The following is a 24383-nucleotide window of genomic DNA, read 5'->3' as shown; positions in this document are numbered from 1 at the left end:
GAGCGACAAGACCTGCTTTTGTATCCCCAGCCTCGCTAGATGGCAGCATCTGAATTTTCCGGCGGGGAACGGCCTTGTCTTGGCCAGCAGCTCCCCCGCGGAAGGATAGCGCCCAGCGTTCACACTGAAAGCCCGTACTTTGCTCCGCCACACGGGTCGGGAGAGCCTGAAGCCTGATCTCTGTGGCGATCCTGAGGTGGGTGGCTTTATTCAGCCTCGCACGTTTCCTCCTGTTAGTGTCGCCAGGAATAGCAGCCCGGAAAGCCGTGGCGACGAGGCTGAGAAACTGATTTGTGCCTTTATATGCTTGCCTGCTGTCGTGGTGGGAAATGGGCAGCTGTCGGAGTGCGCGAAGCCTTGAGAGCGGGAGACACGGTGTAAAATCTGACCTAAATCAAAAGCAAACGGAGCGGACACGATCCGTGTCGTTCCTAACGAGCATATCGTCTGCCAAGCTGCCGCGTTAGTGGCAGGGCTGCAGGCTTCATTGCTCCTGCCGGCCGAGCTCTGTGCCTTCTCCAGCTCCTTTTTAGCGGGAGTGGGAAGTATGGTGGGGGCTGGCGGAGTGGGAGGGAGCCAGAGGCAGGGCGTGGGTCGTTCCGGGACGCTCCAGGACGACCTGCGGGGACATTTTTGGAGGAGCTGGGGCAGTGTTCCAACGCTTCGGGTTCCTGAGCCACCCTCTCTCCTTCTGGAACCTAGAGCCGGGGCCGGAGCTCGGCTCCCTGCTCTGGAGGGAGAGATGATGGTCCATACTGGGTGGCAGAGGCACCGTCTCCTCATGCTGCCTCTGGGCCCATTCCAGAAGGAGTGATGGCAGCTTGGTTACCCAGCAGCCCTCTCTCCTTCCAGGGCAGGGAGCCAGGGCCAAAGGGGACCCTCCAGAGTCTGGACCTGGCTCAGCCACCATCGCTCCCTCTGCTCATACCCCTCCCTCACAACAGTATCTGCATCTCCAGATACAGGAAGCCCGGATTTGGGGCTGTTCTGCACATCCTGGAGAAACATCCCACAGCTGAGCTCTCTGGGGCCAGCAGTCGGGAGCTGCCCAGAGCTACACCCACAGAAGCTACTTAGCTCCCTGCAAGGGAGCAGGGACCCTCTAGTCTCCCCACACAGAGCACAAGGGCCTGCTGTCCAGGCCCCCTTCGCTCCCGCTCTTCTGGCTGATCATGAGTCCCTGATCACTCTCTCCCCACCAATTACAAAGCCACTTATTCTCCCCTGACAACCAATATCCCCCTGCCCTCAGTCCCAATATCCTCATGCCCCAGACTCCAATATCTCCCCTTTTCTGCCCCCAGCTCTTAGCCCAAATAGATTCCTTCCCTTCCCCCTACTGCTAACCTGCAATATATCCTCTGTCCTCCCCTTGCTTAACCCTCAGTCCCCCTTGGCATCCTCCCCTCCCCCTCATAGCTCTCACTTGCCAGTTTAGAAATGTTGTCAATAGATGTAGCAAACGTCACCAGGATGTCACCAGGTTTGATTAAGGCTCACAGTTTAGTGACTTGTTGAGGAAAAGCTTGAAAAATCTCAAGCAGACCTAAAACGTTGCTGGACTGAGTGACAAAATTGCTGAACTGGTAACACTGAAATGGGAGGAGATTTTGCCCCTGCCTCCCGGTGTGCATGGCCAGTACCTCCATGAGTTCTGGGACTTCTCTTTTTAGGACCCCAGCACTGCCCAGGGGCCTGGCTGGGTGCAGCTCTGTTTTGTGTAAGCAAGGAATCCCGTGACCTTCTAGGAAGCTGCCGTCTGTTATCTGTATAGGCAGTACAGAGGGCACTAGAGAGCTTTGCCTGCAGCACCAAATGGGCTATCTGTGAAATCAGTGGAAATCAGGCTTTTCTGGTTTTTGGATTCTCACCACAATTCAATAGTGTTCTGCCCATTGATACCTAGAACATTCCCTGCAATTTTCAAATTGATCAGTTGTGGTTTTCAAAAGATATCCCATTACACCTCTGTAGACAGACTTGCTTCACTCGGCCTATGAGCTAGGAATTGTTCTGGGGAAGTTCTATGGCCTGTGTTATGCAAGAGGTCAGGCTACATGATCAAAATGATCCCTTCTGGCCTTGGAAACCTGGAATTTATAAAAGCCACCAACTTGGTATAACTGGTAAGTCTTCCCAGAACTGCAAAGAGTCCCAGGACATCGGGGAGCTTGCACACACACGTCCCACCCACGCTGGCTGGTCATAAGTACGCTTACTGCTTGTAATAAGCATTAAAATTCACTTTAACCTCTGATAGATTTATTTCAATTAAAATATCCTACAACTCCCTAAAACATGTCACTTCCTACAGAAGTGCTGAAAACTCTGCATTTCAGATTAATTTGATACTATCCTGAAGTCCAGGCATGCAGACTCACTTCATCTCGCTTCTCAAAAGTATGTATATTATTCATATCAACTTTAAGGTTGAGACTTTCAAACCCACCAAGGGGATTTGGACTCCTAATTCCTATTAAATTCTAATGGATACGGGGCATCCAAATCACTTAGGCATCTTTAAAAATCCCACCCTGAATTTGTCCTGCTGATATTAACTAATGACAAAATGTCTGTGACATATTATAGTTTCCCTTTATTGAAGGGACACCTCTAAAATAAAGCCATGGCTGAGATAACCAGGAGGTCTGGCATGATAATTCTCCCTCAGTTTTCAACTCTGATCTCAGATCCTTGGTCTCTTGAGAAACAGTCCACAGCTCAGACTGATTGCACATCCTGTTTGGTGATGCCTATATTTGTTGTACAGTGTCCAATTGCTCAGTGTGGTAGCCCATCAGGCATTTTGTTGATGATGTCACACTCTGCTAAGGGGCACTGGAGACTCCAGTCTGCCTACAGGGTTGAGGCAAGTCCTGTTTTAAAGCTTTTGCTTTAAAAGTTCTCATTTTATAAGCCAATGTATGACACAGCCATACTGAAAACTTTTCTTCTCTTGTGGGAAGAACAAGATACTTTCCAGTTCTCTCTAGTGATAGATGCTCCAAGTCACCTGTTCAGTTATAGACTGCATCTGTTTTTGATTCCCTGGAGCTGGTATTAACGCCTTTTCCTTTTGAGAGATGCCACAGAACATGTTTAAATACCTGCAGGGGGCAGCATGGGTCGGCTTGATGGGAAGGTAATATTGCTGTCTGCAGCCGCACAAGGGATTGGACGAGCAGCTGCTATAGTAAGTCTGGAAAGCTTCATTCTTCTTTTCCCCCCTCTTAGTTCCTTGCTAGCTTTGCTGTTTTGATTAGCTCAATGATACCTATACTGAGCTGTCTTTTATCAAACTGGAAATTAAATTAAAAGCTAAGTCCTTCAACTTTTCCATGAAAAGCACATGAAAAAAATGTTACTGGTACACCATGAGAGCCTTGCTTCCATTCTGGAAAAATTCATTCAAGAGTCACATTGTCAAAATTCCCTGGTGCTCTATAAATAGCCTTCCCCGAAGATCTTCACAGCTGGGTTGGCTGGACATACCGGTGTTGGCATCTAGCCATGAGTTGCTTCCTGCTTTGAAGAGAGCTGCAGCTGCTGCTTCTCGGGAAGGCGGCTATGCCATCAGTGACCTTCATCAAATATCTCAGCTGCTTTGTTTTGGGAAGGTGATGTCCCAGGGTTTCCTGTTGTATCAGCTTGGAGGTCAGACAATTAGTAGATTGTCTGAAGGATCCCTGTGGCAACAGCACCAGGTGGAATGTGGTGGCCCCTCGTGTACCTTGTTAATTCATTTAACTCAATCCCAGTTGGTTCCGAATGTCATTCGTTGATCTGTGGGAGATGAAGGGAATGTGCAGATGCCAAGCCGTTCACAAGAGCAAGATCAAAAACTTCTGCCTGACCTATTTCTGTAACGTTTGGCCTTGGATTTTTTTAAAGACTCTTTTTTCGGAGACCATCTAAAGCTTTTGAATTTTTTTTGGCAAACTTTAAATGGAAAGATTTAGTCTGTTGCTCTATTGGTAGTTTTTGATTGCTCAGCTTGGTCACATTGAGATGTTTTTCCAAACCCTGAACATTTTCATTTAATAAAAATCCAGTGGAGAATTGAGAAAACAAAAAGTCCAAACCATTCTGAAAAGCAAAATGAAAAACATTTATGGATTTTTTTTCTGAAATTTCTGTGATTTTTCTCTACTTTTGATCAGCTCTACTCTCCACAGATGACTTTGCCCGTACTAAATTACGGAGAGGGACTAGGAAAGCTAGCATGAGACAGGCAATGAACGATACCTAGTCGTCACAAACCTTGATTTTCACAGGCTTTGCCAGGGGACTGCTAATCCTGTCACTTGCGTTAAAATACCCTTTCACTGGGAATAGCTAATTTGCAAAACAGATTCCTTTTCCTAATAATTGTTTTTGTAAATATGCAATAAGCTACAGATGGGAGTTGGCATGCCTGATCTCCTAAAGATACACCATAGTTGACGATAGGTACGCTCAGAAACTGCATTACTGCCACTTACTGGGGGTAGTGTGTCTGTCTCTGAGAGCTTCTTGCTTCTGTGATCAGCAGGTAAGTCTGTTGTATAGCAATCGCTTGTCAACAACGCACTCTGAGGAGCAGAACAAGTAGTTTTCTCCCAATAGACATCACGTAGGTGATGATGAGGGTCCCTAGTATTAAGGGGTATCTCTCAGGAATAGCTACCTGATTCTGTTGAATGTAGTGAGCAGAACCATTAATAAGTTGTTTCTTTATGTAGTGCACTCTTCAATTATTTGGATGTGAAGCACTATACAAAAGCACTCACTTTCTATCAACTGTGGGCCAGGTCCCCAGCGGTTGTAAATTGGCATAGCTCCACTGAAGTCTTTAGTGCTGCATTGATTTTCAGCACCTTAGGATCAGCCCCTCCACGTTTGGAACCTACTGTCCAGTACAGGTGCTGCCCTTACTTGAGACCAATGGATCAATCACACTCTTGTGTATATCTGTTCCTTCAACTGGGTTAAGTAATGGGACCCAGTGCTTTAATTACAGATTCCTGCTTTGGGGGATAAACCCAAATCGTACGTTCTGTTCCCCCTTCTCCTGTGTACGCTCTGCTGGAACCCGGGTGTTTGGCTAGGTAGCCAGGTGTAGATGCACGGAATTTGTTTATGCACAAAAAGAAAAGCAAGAGACTGGCTGCCTTCAGCCAGCTCCTTTTTCAGTCCAAGAAGGAAGTGAGAGGAGAAGGCAGCCTTGATTATTGGTAAAACCTAAAATATCTAAATGGTAATGGTTCCTTTTGCTTGTGGTGTTCAGGCTTTTGCAAAAGAAGGAGCAAAGGTCATTGCTACCGACATCAGTGAGCCCAAGCTGCAAGAACTGGAGGGGTATTCAGGTAAATGCTTTACAACCGACTTAAGTCCAACTCTCTTGTATTTTGTAAGCTGCTTGTAGAAATTTCATTGGAGGACAATACAGAATTCTAAAGGCAGTAGAAACTAATAATGTCAGTTACTCCTTCGTGTTGCATCTGGTCTTTTCCCTGCTGCAGCAGAATGTGGAGGCTTGGTGTAGGAATGCAAGTTTTCCACTGAAACTTCAGCATTTCAAAAAGAATATACTAGGTACATGGGGTAACCCCATCCATCTGATTTTACTAGGCACTAGTGAAGCTGTTAACTGCTGCCGCTCCTTACGATAGCATCTGTTTCACTGACTTGTCCTGGCCATTGGGCTGACTGACAAATCTAATTACCTCTTGTTTCAGTCATGGGACTTGAGCTTTGGGATGTTAGTGCTAAAATCACAAAATTCTATCATTTGAGCTATAGAACGTACTTCATTAGCTACATAAGAATCAGATTTAGTGCTCTGCATTTCAGTTTGACCAATTAATGGCACTAATGGCATCGTAGTTGTTCACTAGTGTGAATTGGTATATCTTTTAAATGTGAATTACACTGTCACTAAATCACCCCCTATTATATTTGCATAAATGCTCAGGACTAAGAGTTCTCTCCCTGCTGATACATACTCGTATGTATCAGCTACTCATGGTCACAAACTCACCTCATTGTTCCTTAGTTAGACACAAGGCAGGGAAATCGTTAACACAAGTTTATTTTTATGTCTAACATAAAAACTATGGGTGAAATCAATCCTGTATACACAATGAAACAGAACAAAAATACTTCCAAATTAACTTAGTGAATAAAAGTGATCTCTGATCCTTACATACATTCCTGACACTGAGAAGGCCGAATAACAATATCTTAGCCAGATTCACTGCAAACAGCCTCTAGGTGACTCACGGCATTCTGGGGAATTTCCAATTGATCCTCTAAGAACTTCATGACTTCTCAAACTCAGTAGGGTTTTTTACTCTCTGACACATCAGACAGAGTTGTGCTGGCAGGAACACCGGGAGGTGGAATCAAAGTTCTATGCAGTCCCTACCCCTCTAAGTCTTGGGAAAAGGAACTTCAGACACATGACTTGTTAAATCCCAACTCTTCCTTTGAGGACTGGAATTAGAATATGTCAGACTTTCAACTTAATACAGAAGAGACGACACTACTGTTAGTCAGCCTGCCAGGGAGAAGTTAGCTTTCTTGCTAACATATTTCCTAGAGAAATTACCAGAGGTGTGTTAGAACATGTACATGAACTTGTCCGTTTGGCTTCAAGACGTGCAGGTTTTTCCAGTGGAGAATGATTTATGATCTTTCATTAGCATTTTTCCACTCAACCAGGCTAACATCACAGTAGCTATTAAACTCTGTGTACATAGGTGTGGATGATAAAACCACAAAATAATGTATTTTCATCACAGTGCACAGGAAACGAATCATGGTGATTTAATGGGAGTTGTTTGCATGAGGGTGCTGGAATAGTGTGTAGGCTCTGGTATGCCTTTCTGGAGATCAGTTGTGAATTTAGGATTTCATTTTTTTGCTGTTTGCATTTCTGCCAGCAGATGGCATTTTATGCTTTCTATCTTATGGTAACTATGTTACAGTGGGGCTGGCTCTACTCTAAAGTGTTTAGAAGGGGGTCAGAGCAATCTCCATTTTGGAATCAACTGTGTTTGCCTGTGGATGTGAGAGAGAAAGTTAAATCACACAGGAAAGGGCCACAAGCAGCCTCTTTAAACAGCTCGGAAGGTGGATTAATATTTTTTCCAAAATAAACATTTTTTGTTTATAAATATTGGTAGGCTTATTCCGAAGACATCAACGTCACATTGCATACATTTTAAAACTAGCCAATATTCCCACACTGTGTGCATGCCCCGAGGGCTTTGACCATCAAACTTATGTGCTTCCCACTATCCCATTTAGCATAGTTATGATTCACCCCGTCCAGGTAACAAGATGACTAATGACTTACACAAGTCACGTATTTCTCATTAATGAGTTGTACAAGCCTGACTCGTAGTCCTCTTGGTTCCAAATAAAATACCACATGTGCTGTGATCTGGAGTCTAGGTGACACCCACAATGATTATTAGGTAACTGTGACCTGAGCTGTGGCTGCAATTGGTCAATGAGAGTTTGTTGTGGTCGTGTAATGGTCGTAATTCAGTACGGTGATGAGTGCTTTAGTGGGCTGAGTTTCTGTGAAATGGGAGTGGATTGGCATTAGCTCCACTTCTGAGAAGACACCTGCTCATGTGGTGGTTCTTCTCTTACAATAACATCAGTGGTCTTTTCTGACTCCCCTCTTGGCTCTTGAATAGCACTCCGTGCTCTTCTTATGATAGCAATTCAGTATTGGGACAATTTAACGAAACAGTGGAGCTTTGGGGTGGTGGGGGTAAAAGGCCATATTACCCAAGGGTACCCATGTTATGGTCTGATATTCAGAACTGCTCAGTACCTGTGAACTCCCACTGACATCAGTGGGGAACTGCAGACGCTCAGCGCCTCTGAAAATCAGGCTATTAATTTTTAACAGTAAAACCATTTTGTTTTTATAGGCATTGAAACGCGGTTGCTGGATGTCACCAGCAAAAAACAAATAGAAAATCTGGCCAAGGAGATTGAAAGGATTGATGTCCTCTGCAATGTTGCAGGGTAACTAGAGCCTATTGTTTTAAACTCCCTTCTCCTTCCAGTGTTTATTCCCCAAAGGCATTTTGTTTGATTTTATGTCTATCCTCTCCTTTCCACAAAGGCTTTTCTGGTGTCTACATAACAAAATCCTCCATCACAACTGGCCTTTTTGAGCGTGAGCTAAGTAGACAAGCCACAGACTCAATGGCTCTGGAGACTGAATTACCTTCTCACTGCTAGTGGCAGACCAGTGGGGGGAGAGTGCAACGTTGTCTGTGCTCTTCCTGTTTTGCAGAGAGAGGCCTTCAGCTTCCAGGGCTTTCTTTTGGGCACCCTTCATCATCACTACGTTGGATATATTGGTGATAAAGGCATTATCTTCTCCAGACTGGAGAGCTCACATCATACATTGTTTTTTAACTTGGAAAAGATAAATCTAAATAAAAATATCTTTATACAGTACTATAGCACTCACTGAAATTTTTCAAATGTCAATTTTTGACCAATAATTTTGATGGATGATTTCAGTGACACCCTTTTTTATTACTAGTTCTGCCTATTACCAAATCTTTATGTATGCATATGGTGGCTTATTGTGACTGTCTTGAACTACATATACCAGGTACAGGAAACTTGTGCAAGCTGTATGTGCATTATAACCTCTGAAGAGTCTTGTCCAACCTTGCTTGATTGGAGGGGTAGTTACTCCAGAGGAGCACGAGAAAAAATTATATAAATTATACAGAAAAGGCACAGGAAATAATCCATTGCTTTTCGTGCACTTAATCCAGTTTTGTCCATCATGGAACCATTCTGGAATGTGAGGAGACAGACTGGAACTTCACAATGAACCTCAACGTTCGCAGCATGTATCTAATGATCAAGGCATTCCTTCCCAAGGTAAGGCTCTGTCTGCAATGCTCTTTAGTGTAAAAGACATTGGGTGTGTTTCAAGCTGGGCAGTATTCAGTCATAGGCACTATCAGAGCGTGATGGTGGGTGAAAATATGGGGGGTGTGGCCACGGAGGGCCCTCATATCATATTTGTGCCTAGGACTGCTTTAATTCAGTCCTGGTTCAGAGTCTAACCTTTCAGACTAGCATATGGAGAGGGTTAATTCAAGTTTTTTACACTGTACAATTTGTATTTAGAATCATTTTCAAATGCAGTGCAGTAAGAGGCCGCATGGGAAAGCAATACTCTACAACATGGACGCGGACAATAAGGCTACACTGTTTCTGCAAAAATATTTGTAAAGATTCAGATGTAATTGTGTGACTTCTGCCCCACATCCACAACAGGAAGCTATCTTGCAGAGCTGTTCAATATCATCGACAACACACTACTTCAATAGGGGAGTACCCCTCCCATTAGATAAACAACTCACCTGTACCATTATACCATAGCTTGAGGATACTTCCTGTTTGTCACATAACCACCACGTTCTGGGCCACAGGCTAAGGTGTTTACAGGGAAGGATGGCTGTCACCAAAGTGAACAGGATGCAACCCTCCGGTGGTTATGATACAATTCCAATCCCTGCTTTCCTCAGACCCTCAGTTCCAGAGAGTATTGTGCTAATTACAGTGGCCTACTTGATTTGGGGTGCCTCAGTTCTTGGGGTGCCCAATGGGGGATGCCTAAAAGGACATGATGGTCAGAGGGTGGATGAAAATCAGGTGCCTTTAAGGCATCTCAAGTTGGGCACCCTTCCCCAAAATAATTGTTTTTAAAATTGTTGCATATTACTTGACTTAGGGAGAGACTCGCTCTAACTGGCAAACACCACCTGAGTCTGGTGCTCTGAAGCGGCATTGGGGAAGAAATCTCCTTATTCTGTCTAGGTTCCGCCTTTCCCTCCCCTACCTATCCCCTGGGTGCACATGCCAATTTACCCACAAAATAACAGATATAGCTGAGTGGAATATTCACTGGGGTGGGGCTAAAACTTCCCCAAGAACAAGAAGGGTTGGGGTGGAGAGAGAGAAGAATTGAGAAATGAGTGGATTGAGAAGCTATGGTAGTCATGTCCTTGTTGGGCACCTGGCAAGGGAGTTATGAAGGCAGCAGTGAATCAGAGGGCAGTGGTTAGAATTCTGTAGGATTATACAAGCAATAGCTCGCTACAAGGTGCAATGAATATACCCACCCCTTGAATATGCTGGGGTACAAAGTGTAGGTGAATGCTTGAACATGTTTGTAGCAGGGGGAGTGTTTTGGCTGAGAAGCACATGCCCTGCTGCATGTATGTGGATTTATAGTATACAATAGCTTACTGAACTAAATGTTTCAAATGGAAACAATTGTATTAAATTTACCCAGTGCAATAGTAAGGAAGTAAATAACTACCCAGGGATGAGCAGAACCAGCAGTGATCAGTTTCTAAGGCTCTCCTGCCTTTTTCTTCCCCACCATGCAAACTGGAACAGGAAAGGTCCCAGAAAATTCACCTTTCCTGACAACTGACTGGGAGAAAAATCTGGGAGCCCAGCAAGCAGCGGGAGTGTTTTCCGTATCCCCAGCCTCACCCTCCATTTTTAAAAACACATAAAGCCCTGTTCCTTGAAACTGGGGAGTGGAGCTGGCATCAGTCCCACAGGGCTCAGCAGCTTCCAGTCTCTTCAGAGAAGATAGTGGAGCTCCTGGAAGTAGCCTCAGCCTTGTGGAGAGAATAGGTGAGAAACAGAATCCCCTCCTATCCTGCTCTGTGCTCAAATCATCTGAAAGAGTGGTGCAGAACCTGGATCGCCTTCCAAAATTTGCTTCTCCTCCTCTTTCAGAATCAGAAAGAGTATGTTTTGTTTCAAATATCTTCATTATCATGGATATCACTCATGAATATAACTTATGACAGTAGCATCTACAGACCCTAAGCAAGGTTCGGGTCTCCATTTTGCTAGGCATTGAACATACAAGTAATAAGAGACAGTCTTTATCCCATAGAGTTAATGGGCTAAATTGACAAAGGGTGGGAGAAAGGATTTATAATGATCCCCATTTGATAGAGGGGGGAAGAGGCACAGAGAGATTAAATGATGTGCCCAAGGTCCCACAGTAAGTCTGTAGCAGAGCCAGGAATTGGACGCAGCTCTCCCGAGTCCCAGTCCAATGCTTTACTATAAGACCGTCCTTCGTCTAATTTCGAACCTCATTAGATGTATTGAAATGCAATATACTGAACTTTTGTTTTTATTCTTTTTCATCAAGTTTTGAATGGGCCCCTAGCCTGGTGAATCTTGCTACTGGAGAAGCTTTTATTGTCCCAGGTGTGTCATTTTCTTAGGAGATAACTGCCTCGCTTGAAAGCGTCTTCATCTAGTTAGATCCCAGCTTTTATCAAAGCTATTCCATAGGAGAAAGACCCATCCATTATGCAGATCCCTATGTTGTGGCTACTAATTGCCCTGAGCCATTTTAGTTGTGAAAAGGGTACAGTTGTGTCAGTAACTGTACAGCATTCCCCCACTCTGATTGGCAGAGAGGTCACTGCAGTGTAATAACCAAGAATTCTCTAGTGAGATGAAGCTCAGGAGAGGGAGGATGCTCTAGTGTTAATTGTGAATCAGGGAAAGTGGATTCTGTTTCTAGCTCTGCTCTGGTACAGATTTTGTATTTGACTTTTGCCGTCACTGATCCTTTGTTTCTCCATCTCTAAAATACATACCTAGCTCAAAGGAGGGTTCTGAGGTTTAATTCATTGTTTGTAGGGAGGTGCTACGGGAGTACATAATAAAAAGTGGGTATTACGATTGATGAAAATGAGAGAGCTCAAAATGTAACATGGTTAAGACTGATCTGACTGGGTTACTAATTCAAAGCTGTGAAGCAGGAGCCAAACACCGTCCTTTGGGATAGTATTTTGACCTGCAAATCTGAGAAATTGCTTGTGGAAGAAAATACCACTTACTGTGAGGAATGGTGGCAGAATATATATAGGGCAGAACAGCTTTTGTTTGAATGGCTTGATGGTGGTTGTGGGTTGTTTTGCAGATGCTTGCACAGAAATCTGGAAACATTATCAACATGTCTTCTGTGGCATCCAGCATTAAAGGTAACAGACTTCCTAGAGGATTGTTTTGCCATATACATGCCTGCAATATTCCTAGGTCGTGTCCAAGGTTGACATTCTGAACCTGTGGAATAATATTTTGTTAGTCCAAATTTGAAAGCACCTATTTTAGGAGGGATGGGACTGAATACAGAAGTGTAAGCTCCTTTTGACCCCTTTGTGCATAAGCATTATGATGTAGCCTTTAATGACGTGATCACATACAGTTTTTCCTCACAGGACTCCCACCTCATTCAGTGAACAGAATGGACAGTGGTCTGGGGATGAAACAGGGCTGTGCAAGCAAAGGAGGCTGCTGTCTGTAGGGCCCCTGCCTCCTTTGTTGCAGAAGTTGAAGGTTGTAGTGAATGAGGGAGAGGACTGTAGGAAGCAAAGGGATTCTTCTGTGGTTTAGGAAGCTGAGTGCTACCATGGAGAGCTGGATTCTACCCGGTGTCTGTCACAGAATTCCTGTGTGATGCTGGGCGCAGGTAGCCACTGTGGGTTGCTCATTTTATGGGTATCCAACTTGACACTTGATTTGCAGAAGTGCTAAGCACTCACAACTGCAACTGAGGTCCAGGGGAGCTCTGCTCTGAACATAGGATGTGCTATAAAATGCCAAGTACTCTGCAAAACCAGGCCCTAGGCATCTCCAAGTGGGCACCCAAAATTTAAGTGACACTTTAGACAGTTTGGCTTTAACCTCTGTGCCTTAGTTCCTCATATGTAAAATGGAGATGATGATACCACCTTGCTGGGGTTTTGTACAAAGAAATATTGATTAATCTTCGTAAAGAGCTAAGTTGCTACAATGAGAGCACCATAGGAAAGCCCATGAGTAAATTAATAATTCTGTGTTCAGTGCAGGTTTGCATGGTATGCAGTAATTAAGGCATGGGGCCACAGATCTGAATGATCAGGATAAAAGGAATTGTGAATAGCTGCCCACCCAGTGAGCACTATCCACTGTGCCGTGAATGAGGTAGCGGTACTGTGGAAAAAACCATATGTGGTCATGTGATTAAAGATCATATCACAATGAATATGCACAAGATGGGGCGGGAGGGGTGGGGAATGATGCAATTTTTTGCCTTATTTAATGGTACCATAACACATTATATAATTTTTCTTGTTTTTCACTGCTTCCTTAGTACCAACTGCATAAGGGCTACCCAACAAGAGCTCTGTGTGTGAGGGGCAGATCATTCCCTTTCCTTTATAAATCTTCATGCAATTTTTAAAATAAACTTCCGAGGCTACTTCCCTCAGACATTTTCATTCAGTGCTGTTGGTCAGTACGCTGCTGTATCCTGGTTCTCGAATGGCACTCTACTCATGCAGATTCCTTTGTCTTGCAGTCAGCACTCTAGCCAGCTTGTCATTCATCCTCTGCTCAAGGAGATGCCGCCCAGAAAATGCTAGAGCCCAAAAGCAGATCCATATGGGAATGTAACCATTTTCTTTGGTTTTTAGTGTGATTTTTATTTTCATGTTACCCTAACACTAACCTCTTCTTTCAGGAGTTGTAAACCGATGTGTCTATAGCACTTCAAAGGCAGCAGTTATTGGTCTAACCAAGTCCGTAGCTGCTGACTTCATTGAACAAGGCATCAGATGCAACTGCATATGTCCGGGTAAGTACGTCCTGGCAACATTTTGTAAACTTAGAGCTGACACTGAAAAAACTCAGGTTTGTCTTTAGCGTCAGCTCAAAACTACACACCACCTGGCCTATTTAATGCTCCAGATTTAGTTTGAGGTTGTTGATAGAAAATGAAACTTGAAAACAGCCCAACCACCTGCAAACAGCTGCTGAAGGCATCAGCAGTCAAGGGAGAAACCACATTTAAGCTGAGTTAAACACTTAGCTGAGTTCTGTTTTCCAGCATCTTCTGGCATTTCCTGAAATGTAAAATTAAGAATTGCTACTTTTATAGCATTCCAATCTCTGTGGCCTATAATAGCACACCTACATATCCCCAGAGTATCTTGATGGTGTATTATACCAGTTGTTATTTGGACATGAAAGTCCCAACTTAGAGAACCAGATTGGGGGACGAAGGGGGAAATGGTGCTTTCGGTAGCTGATTAGGAATGCTGAAAGTATGATTGCCTCATTCCTGATGTCTTGCTATCGTGAGACAAAATTGGATGTGACTAGGTCTGGGTGATGTAAAAGCCAGTGAGGTGGGGCTTGCATGCCTGGTGAGAGTGTAGTGAAGTTAGTATGGCAGCGGCATCCAAAAGGACACATACCACAGGCATGTCCATGCACACCTACAAAATCTAACCTGCTTTTTATTTTTAAAGCATCAAAACTAGAGCTGCAAATATATATTTTAATAGTAATTTTCAGTGGGGTTTCATTAAACCCCAAACTGGCAAAATCAGACAAAAGGCCTGATTTTAATAGGTGATGAGCATCAGCAGTTCCCTCTCACTTTCCTTGGAGTTGTAGGTGTTCAGGGCCTGTGTAAGTAAGTCCCCCAAAGGTTCACAAACGATTTGTAAAATACTGGTACTGTTTTGAGTGACCTTAGGCCAGTTTGGGGTTTCCACTGCAGCCATGCAAAACTAAATGTCTTTTCAACTTGAAAACAGGCATAAACTTCGCGGTTTCATCTGAGTTTCCTGTTGAGCTTTGGGGGTTTGTTCATATAGGACTTTGGGTGAAACTCTGGGTGAGAAATCAGAAAACCTGCAGAACTCTTTGCACACCATGAATTGTGCATGGTTCTTCACATCCCACCAGCATCACCTTTTAACAATTAACAAACAGATAAGACACTTACTAGAGCCTAGGAGAGGCAGCATGTTCAGTCCTTGGTGTGGAAGGAGCACCTTACATTGGTCGAAAGTGCTTGTATAGCCAACTGAAGAAACCAACACAGATTCAAGAAGGTGCTTCATCCTTCCTCCTTGACACAGGGGATAGGACTGCATAATGGGATGGGAGTGGTATTTTGGGGGAGAGGGACAACAGAAAGGAGGAATGAGGCAATCTTGGAGGACTGCTTCCCCCTTAAAATTATTTTTAATTGGCGAAATCAAAGCACTGGTAATTCTGTGGAATGTTTTCCTCTCTGTGCCTGTGTGGAACAGAGGCCCATTAAAGCTGAGCAACAAACCCACATCAAAGAACACCTGAATTATGTAAGTGAGAGTATAACCCACTCACCTCCTGGGTGTGGTGTTCTGTCCCATCTAGTGGCACTGAGACCCCTTAGAGAGAGAGAGAGAGAGAGATAAAATGAATCTGCTCTACAGCCTTAGCTAACAGCCAGCTGGCTTTTAGCTCATGTAGTAGAGACTCATGCACTAAGCTCCAGAGGCCCCAGGTTAGATCCTGCCTGCCAACAACCAGGGTCTGTCAGCGTTACATGAGAAGCTGAGCAAAAACTAATTTCTTTGCTAATGCCAAGGGAGAAAGCTAGTCCTGCTGCTGCAGAAGATCTCAATGGGGAGTGTTTGAAACCTGGCAGAATTAAGAATTTATATCTATACAACCGCTTGCACAAGCCAAGAATCATCTCTGACTAGAGATGAAGCACATGCCTAGAATATAAAGGTTGAAGGTGTTCTCAGAGAGTTCTCAAGTATTGCCTGGCTACTTCATCACAACACTGATTTCCCACTGAATTCCATTCCTCCCCACTCACAACAACATTGGGGAGAAATAAAATACTACACAAATCAAGGACCATTTCCGAAACTCTTTGCAATTAAAAGCTAATCTCAAGATAGTGGTCACCTTAAACAACCCCCCCCCCCCCCGTTCAAAGTGAAACCCCATGTCTTGTGCTGATGTTTCTCCGCATAGGTGCCTAGTCACTGCAATGGAATGGGAGGATACTCTGGGATCGGTAACTAGAAGTCCACGTTGTACGACGATAGTATCTCTCTAAGCCAAGAGAATGCCGCAATCTCTTTTTGAACTATTGATTTGTATTCTCATTTGTGAACGTTCAGTGGCATCAAACAAAGCTGCATCACCTATCCCTGGTGATGATCAGCACAGTAAAATTGCTTAAGAAAGTGAGCTGCCAGAAAAATACTTGATGGTAATAAATCATCTTGTGTCCTCTTGCGTAGATTACTATCAGTATAAAGATTCTCTTTGTCACTATCTGGAATAGTGAGGCAGTTTTAACATTTTGCTATTTCCATTCATATGCTTAGACTGTAAACACACTGCGGAACGGATGTTGCTCATTTCTTTGCTAGCTGTGGGTAACATTTTTTCAAAAGCACTTCTGTGACTTAGGCTAGTAAGTTCCATTTTCAGAAATGACTCTCAGCCACTCAAGAGTCCCTCTCTCATTGAAAGTTAGTGGGATTTGGAGTCCTGAATCTTTTAGACTCTTTTGAAAACTTTATCCCAATCTTGTTATGAAGTCATATACAGCCATAGCAGTATATAAATAATAGGATTAACGGTGATGAAGTCCTTTGTCATGACTGCTCATGTTCGGTGCAGTGGAGTATTTATTTTAAATTTTGAACATTGCTTAGGAACTGTTGACACTCCATCTCTACGGGAGAGAATCCAAGCCAGGCCTCACCCAGAACAGGTAAGCAGGCTACTTAGCTGTGTTCATGCACAAATATAAATTATGTTAAAGAATTTGGGAAAAATTGAATAGCATTTCTGCCTAAATCTCAGCATTCAAGACTAGCAACAGCAGTGATTGTGCTTTGGCTGCTTGGTCACCTGGTGCCCAGAGTGGCATCAGCAGGTCCTTCCATGACACTATGCTAAAGAAAACCACAGTGCATTTCATCCTGTGGCCTTCCCAAATATTTTACAGTCATATACTAGGTCTACAGCGCCAGTACAATACAACCACTTCTTGGGCATATGGCAGCAACAAACTGATGTGCAGTAAACTACACAACAGTGAAGAAGAGGAAGATTTTGGCAAACACTTAGCTGAGTTCTTAGGTTCTCATCTGCAAGACCTCTGCACAGAATTCTGTCTGCTGCAGAAGCAGAAACGGCTGAGTCGACCTTACTGGAATTTAAACCTCTGGTTCCAGGGTCCTGAGGTGTGTTGCAACTCTGAAGCTTAGACCACTAATGGTATTGTCTGCACAGGGATAAAAGACCCACAGCCATAGCTGGTCCAGGTCAGACGACGGGCTCACAGTGTCCTGGAGCTGAGACTCTAGCCCAAGCCCAAAAGTCTGTACAGCAGTGTTTCAACCCCGGAGCCCAAGCCCTGTGAACCTCTGTCAGCTGACTCAGGCTTTTTATCCCTGTGAAGATGTACCCTAAGTCACCCGGCCAGTGTTTTCTTTGGGCATCATATGTACTATCTGCACAGTAATCATGTTATGAGGTTGTGGCCATCTGACCACATAGCTTTTTAATGTAGCACAAAGTCATCCTGGCTACATATTTCAGTGTGTAGCGGTGAAGCATGAAATGTTCTGGTATCTCTAGGCCCTGAAAGACTTTCTGGCTAGACAGAAGACTGGTAGGATGGCTACTGCTGAAGAAGTGGCCCACATCTTTGTATATCTGGCCTCTGATGAAGTAAGTACTGTACAACAAAATCTGTTGTGACCCACAGAATCCCACCCCATCTTGTGGCTTCTCAGTAGAGGGAGGCTATTTTGCAGGCCCTTACACAGCGTTGGAGGCAGATTACTGCAGTAATAGAAGACTGACATACTTTGAGTCTAGCCCAGGATACAAACAGTGAACTAATTCCGGGCCATGAAAGTGAAGGTTAAGTCATTATTTACGGAGGACCATATTCTGGACCTTGCATGAATTCTGAACAAACTGGCTGTGCACAGCACAGTTCTGGGAGGTATGGAGTCCTTTCCCATTGCCCCCACAAGTGCACCTTCAATACAGTAGAGTCAGTGGATCTGTAACCTGAATACAGTACGCAACAACAAAATGTTTGGGTGAGACAGTTAGATCTCTCAGGGACGGACAAATAATAATTATAGCTTTGGGGCCATAATCATCCTCAAAACAATCAAAGTCACCAGCAAGTGATGGTGTAAAATGAAGATGCAGGAACATGTCGTTCTGCTACAAATATCTGCACTACAAACCCTCCCCTGTCTAGAGAGGCTACCTCCAGAGGATATAGTAGTGGCACAGGCCACATAGTGGACCCAAACCTGGCCACAAATAGCACCAACACTAGTTTAACAGCACACGTAATAGGACTAGATGCCATGGAAATTACCCAGTAGTTAGGACAATCTTTCTGAGTCCCACAGAATCGCTTGAGGAAAGTGTTTGGGTCCCAATATTTCTATCAATTGTCACTTTCTAAAGGTTCATATTGGCCACACGAGACTAATCCTATCAGTCTGATATTATTGGTAGAACTTATTATTAATAGGATATTTGCCCATATGTGGTCAGGACTTAAGTATTCGATCTGAACTCAATATGGTTTGGTATTGATCCAGAGGAAAGAGCACCTCCTACTCAACCAGCAACACCACTTCTTCCACCATCTGGGTTTTTCTTGTAGATCTCTCCTCTAACTTACTAACCAGGTCAGACCCTGCTTAGCCTATGAGAATTAATGATTTCTCAGTGCCAAGTGATATGGCTGCAGGCCAAATGTCATAACTCCACCTTCTGAGCATTCATGTGGTCCCTCCATGACACATTTGTGCCAACCATCTGTAAGAGTCAGAATTCCTAAAGCCGCGTGATAATGATTTGTTACTTTGCAACTGCCCACTGTGGTGGCTAAAAGCTTTTAGTTTTTAAGGTTCTAAATCCTTTGAAATTTTCAGAGCCACTGTTGTATTTGTGGAGATTAAAGGACTGTTTGTAGATAGAGGAAATGTTTTTGTTAAATTAACTGCAATAATTGTTAGCCTTTTCCTCTGTTTATTAGTAATAAATGATAGTTACTCTTCCTCTTATGATTTCAGTCTGCCTACATGACTGGCAATGAGCTTATCATTGATGGAGGCTGGAGCTTGTGACTTACAAAACTTTCATCTGAAGTTTTCAATGGAAATTCATAGTACAAAAGGCAAATAATGAAGAGATTATCACATTTCTCTGTTAATATAATTTGCACCATTTTAATGACTAAAATGATTGACCTTCAAATAAAAGTCAGTGTATTTGCACAGCCATGCAGTACCTCTTTTTCTAAATTACTTTGTCTGATTTTCTTTTGCATACTTTACACAGTAGCAATAAAGCACGCATCATTCAACTTTGTTTTTTGTGGAAGCTCAACTACACGAAGAACAGCAATTGGATGTTTAAGGTGTGCCAACAATATTATATGTAGAACAATATGTGAGTCTCAATGGAAAGAGTTAGATGCCACTTACTCTTGGCATCTGTCTCATTTGGAAGTGAAACATTCTTGTTTGGATTTCCTAGTAGCCTTGGGCAATGGAGGAAATGGGAAAAGGCTGCATTTGAGCCTGCTGAGCTGGACCTGAACTGTGCAACAGCAGCCCAAAGCAGAGTCCGTGGGAATATGCAGATTTAAAAGTCTGAACTACATGAAATGCAGACCAAAGTGTTTCTGGGGGTAATGGGCTCTTATTTCTTGCAATGGCATATTAATTCTTGCAAATCAAATGCTAGAACCCATCTCTCATTTTCCAAAGATTTAAATCTATTCCCTTTTCCTGTTCACCATCATTAATAACATGTTGTACAACCCTAAGAGCTGCTAGAAAGCAGCTCATAGTTCCTGAGACATTAGAGAGGAAAAGTAAATGTATTCCAAATACCTTAAAAGGCTGTGGGACAAACTTTACATGTAGCAGAAATGATGGGAATGAACCTGAAGCAGTGTTAAAAGACAAGGGTCCTGTGGTGTGTTAGTATACAGACTCATGATATGATTTTGCCATCAGTAAAACATTTTCTCCACTAATTACATTAAATATGTGTTACTGGAACCCAAGTGAGCTAGTTGATGTTAGCAGCAAAGAGAAGAACTGTTTCATTACTGCCATGGCTTAGTTTCCAAAAAACAGGCTTGGCTGCGTTACTACCCACGGTAGAGCATTCTATACCTTCCCTGTATCCTATCCCCTGCTGGCCCTCAACAAAACACCCATGTTACTATGCAATGGCAGAACTTTGTGTTAATCGCTTTAGGAAGAAAAACCACAAGAAACTCAGTGCAGTAAATTTGCTTTTACAATTTACTGAACACAGTGAGTTAGTTGTACAAGGACTAAAGGTTGAATTAATTGATTCTGCCACTGATCATGGAGATATTGTCAAGGGTAAAAAATGGATGTTATGCCAAAATTAGGTTTTCTCGTGCTTGAACCTACTGGCATGAAACTTCCTTGATTATGAAAGGCCAGTGGAATGCATGGTAAAATACTACTAAAAACAGCCAGTTCAGTCACATTGCAAAAATGACACTCATTCCATTGTAGCTGAGTTATTATTTATTATGATTTGTGGGGGGGGGAAGCACGTAGGAGCACTAATTATGGACCAGGACCCCATTGTGCTACGTGCTGTACAAACACAGAACAAAAAGATACTCTCCGCCCCAAAGAGCTTACAATCGAAGTAAAAAAAATCGACCCTGCCATTACACTATTTCAGCTATGAATGCCTATAAATGTGGCTGCTTAAGAAATAATTGCTCTGTAATTATTAAAGAAAAATTGCTGCTGCAAAGGTTTGAAAAGGAATCTCCAGAAAGCATGGCTATGCACCGATACAAATCTATGGGGGGAGGGTGTTGGTATGTGGATGTGATGATTGCCTACGTCTCCTTTTAATCTTTACTCATGCACCAAAATAAGAGACCTGATTTTTGAAAGGTGCTGAGCAATGTGCAGGTCCAATTAAAGTTAGAGGAATTCAGTATGTTGAAGTGGCATCTCTTATAAGCACTAAATTCACTTGATATTTTTCCCCTTAAATTTTAAGGTTAGGTTCCTTAGTCATTAAGACTCAGATAGTTCCCCTGCATGGTGCCAGCTGGCAGTGCGTAAAGATCACTGTCTCAAAAACCAGGTATTTTGACTGGGAATTTGGTGGGAAGGGATTTATACGCATGGAGTCATACCTGCATTAAGATAGGAATGGCTGCCAAAGGGACATACTGCGGTAATATACTATTTGATCTTCGATCTAATTGGAAAATAGGTAATGCTTAGTAGGCAGGTGGGGGACAGGAGGTTTATACTTTCTATAATCATGGTTGATCTTCTGCACAGCAGATATTTGAAATATTTGACACAAAACAACCCCATTGGCTTGTGTGGATATAGCGTACAGATGAAGTGGGGTTTTGACAGATCTTCCTCCAGTCTCCAATTAAAAAGACCTCTTAAGGGGGACTGGTTAAAATTAGGGCAAAAAACCAACCTAGACCAAAGTGACTGGGTTAGACTTCACTGATCTGAACCCAACTGTTGCAAATTCAGTATGGCAAAACAGTGTTTCAACCGTTTATGAATTTATCATCAAGGCCGAAGTCCTTGTGCTGTGATAGCGGTCATGGCATAATGTGTGAGAAGAGGAGTGAGCTTCCTGTTTTAGCTCAGCATTGTGGAAGCTCATGTTGCCCAATCTGAAAATAAAAAATCTAAGTTTCGTGTGTGTGGTTTTTTTTTTTTTCTGTTGACAAATGCAGAGGTCATTGAACTCTTGGAGTTCTCAGTCAATGTCCTTAGGCCACCTGGTGTTGTAGTAGCTGAAACCAGCTGCATATTAATGAATTTATCCTGGAAGCACTCCTGTGCGGTAGAGAAGTAGTAGTATCCCCATTTGACCAATGATGAACTGAGGTAGAGAGAGTGGTCATATGAGAACCTGGTGGCAGAACTTGGAATTGTATCCAGATAGTCCAAGTCCCAGTCCCTTGTCTTTGCTAGAAGTATCTTTCACAGATAAGATAGTCACCACCAATATGAAATATATTATGAAATCTGAAGTTTTCTAGGCTTACATGGATGCATGCCTGTTCCAAAATTCATCACTTAAACCTGAGCTATGTTTATATTTTTATGGAGCTATGCAGACATTTTCCCCCCATGGAAAATTTTGACTTTTCATCAGAACAGAAAACCCAGAAGTTTAGACCCAAAATTGACTAGTCGGAATGTTCCGTGTTCCACAGACGCTTTCCATGGAAAACTTGATTTAAGCAAAAGTCAAGGGTGACAGAAAATGCATGACCTGCCTTAATTTTTCCATGAGAGTGACGAACAGCCCGGTTGTAACCTATTTTCTTTTTAAAATCTAGCTGAGCTTCCCAGCCGTTTGACACCTAATTTGCTGTGTGATTTTGAGACAGTCACAGAACTCCTGTGTCTCACTCCGTCACACCGAGTGGAGGTGAGGGTCTGCTAGCCAGTCTCTGTAAAGGCTAGCTGTGTTAGTCTGGATCTGTAAAAGCGGCAACGAGTCCTGGGGCGCCTCATAGGCTAACAGACGTATTGGAGCATCAGCTTTCGTGGGTGAATTCCCATTTTGGCGGGGGCATTATGCATTCACCCACGAAAGCTCATGCTCCAATATGTCTGTTAGTCTATGAGGTGCCCCAGGACTCTTTGTCGCTTTTACAGTCTCTGTAAGGTGTTTTGAGCTTTGAGCAGGGGGTTGGACTAGATGATCTCCTGAGGTCCCTTCCAACTCTGGTAGTCTGAGTCTAAGATCCTTGCCTGCCGTTATTTCATTCTCCTGCATTCCCACTGACGCCCTGCAGGGTTCAACTAAAACGCCCTCTCTTCTCCCCCCAACCCCCGCTTCTGTCCCTTTCTTTGGGCTTAGCCCCCTCGCTGTACCGTACGCAGGTGGGTTACATGTGCATTTCCCGCGCATCCCCTCCCAGAGGCCTGACTCCCATTCCGGCAGACACAGGGCTGGGGTTGGGAGGAGAGAACCCGTCAGCTGGTTAGCCGGGTGAGAGAGAGCCACGGCCTCCCGTCCAGCGGCTGGTCCCTGGGGGATGCTGCGGGGGCAGGACGCCTCGCAGCTGCCAGCCGGGCCTCACCCGTCCGCGGCTTTGTCTCCGCCTCTTCCGGGCGGGGCTGGGCAGGGCCCGTTATCCGACCAGCCCTGCAGCGGCGGGGTGAGGTGGGGGGCTTCAGGCACCAGCTCTGGGTCTCCGCCTCCCTCGCCCCCCCGCCTGCTGGCTGGTCCCCCGCCGCTGGGACCGGCCCAGAGAGGAGGAGGAGCCGCGGCCGGCGGGGACCGTCGTGTGCCCGGCCCCTCGCTAGTCCTGCCCGCGTGGGCCGCCCCGGCATCAGTGGGCGGCAGGAGCTGCGGCGGGCTCCCAGGTAGGTGTTTGCAGCGGGCTGGGGGCGCCCCTCGGGCTGAGCGGAGGGGGGGGGGACGTACCCGGCTCAGCAGAGCGGCTGGGGACGGTGCCTTTGCCTGGCTGCCTTCTCCGGGGGTGAGTGGGTTTTTATTCCGGCCCTGAGCGAGGCTGGTTCATGGCTGTGAGTTGTCTGCTGCTTTCTCTGGCTTGACAGCGGCCGGGGCAGCCGCGCTGGTAAAGGCTGCCCGCGGCAACCGTCCCTCCCTCTCTTCCCCCTTCCCGGATGCAATGCTGGGGTCGTGCACCCCTCACCAGAGGGACTGTGTGTCCCAGAGGGGGACTGGATCAGAGAGGCGCTGCTCTCAAGACCAGACGGTGTGCGCCTGGATCCTGCTTCTGTGATTTCTGGCAATGGCTCATTCATTCAGTGCCCGAGACTGAACTGAAGGAGCCTAATTTGGTTTTGAAATCGTGCCTCCATACTAGGGAATGCCTTGTACTTTAATTTAATACTGGATTGAGAGCCAGGGAGCCTGGGGAGCAATCCATTGTGCCTCGGTTCCAGTTTGGAGGGATCACCTCTAAGTAGTAATTCAGTCTCCTTGTCCCATCAATTCTTGGCTTCTCCCCTGAGAGCACTGTCAGCCTGGCATGTTGTAACAGAGTCATCGGGAGGTGGACTCCTGTCTGCTAGAAACTGTTCCGGGGTCATCGCTAACGTTAGTTAGGGCATCTACATGTTGTCTAATGGTAATTTAAGTCCTGCTCCTGCAAAGTACACAGGGCTGCCTTGGACTCAGGAGCCCATGCATACAACCCACCTTGCCAGGTTGAGGCCTTAATCACAGTGCCAATGTCTTCTTTTCTCTCTGAATACAGAGCCTTTAAGCTGCCTTAGGGGAAAATAGCAATATTAGTAAATTCCGTCACTGAAGAGTGATGGTGGAAATTATCAAAGGGGAGAGGAGGGGAGGAATTGGTAAAGTTTACCTATTTCCAAAAATGCTATTACTTAATATTCTCTAATTTAACATTAAAACTAGTGGATTAAATCCTAGCACCATTTAAATCAATGGAAGTTTTG

General features: G+C 44.4%; 2 protein-coding genes across 4 annotated transcripts in view; both read left to right on the top strand.

The window, feature by feature from the left end:
- On the top strand, nucleotides 1-19172 carry BDH2 (3-hydroxybutyrate dehydrogenase 2). Of its 2 annotated transcripts, XM_073340820.2 has the most exons (11): nucleotides 1-196; nucleotides 2315-2400; nucleotides 3114-3193; nucleotides 5267-5345; nucleotides 7929-8025; nucleotides 8796-8904; nucleotides 11996-12056; nucleotides 13577-13690; nucleotides 16569-16627; nucleotides 17500-17592; nucleotides 18969-19172. In XM_073340820.2, exons 2-11 carry the CDS (start codon nucleotides 2370-2372, stop codon nucleotides 19020-19022), a joined length of 777 nt encoding a protein of 258 aa, XP_073196921.1. In that variant the 5' UTR covers nucleotides 1-196; nucleotides 2315-2369; the 3' UTR covers nucleotides 19023-19172. The 2 variants fall into 2 exon arrangements, with proteins under 2 accessions (XP_073196921.1, XP_073196922.1); XM_073340821.2 differs by lacking the exon at nucleotides 2315-2400 and having other exon boundaries at nucleotides 7-196.
- The window catches only part of SLC9B2 (solute carrier family 9 member B2), a 32228-nt gene continuing 21516 nt past the window's right edge, over nucleotides 13672-24383 (top strand). The window contains exons 1-2 of one of the 2 annotated variants that reach the window (XM_073340818.2): nucleotides 13672-13690; nucleotides 16569-16627. The gene's annotated coding sequence lies outside the window, so the exon portion shown is untranslated. Of the gene's footprint in view, nucleotides 13691-16568; nucleotides 16628-23067; nucleotides 23319-24383 lie in introns of those variants that run through there. The other variant, XM_073340817.2, reaches the window with a different exon arrangement.

Source organism: Lepidochelys kempii, chromosome 4 (assembly GCF_965140285.1).
Source record: "Lepidochelys kempii isolate rLepKem1 chromosome 4, rLepKem1.hap1, whole genome shotgun sequence".
Taxonomy (NCBI): Eukaryota; Metazoa; Chordata; order Testudines; family Cheloniidae; genus Lepidochelys; species Lepidochelys kempii.
Note: the sequence above shows the minus strand (reverse complement) of the source record. Positions and strands in the feature narration are given on the sequence as shown.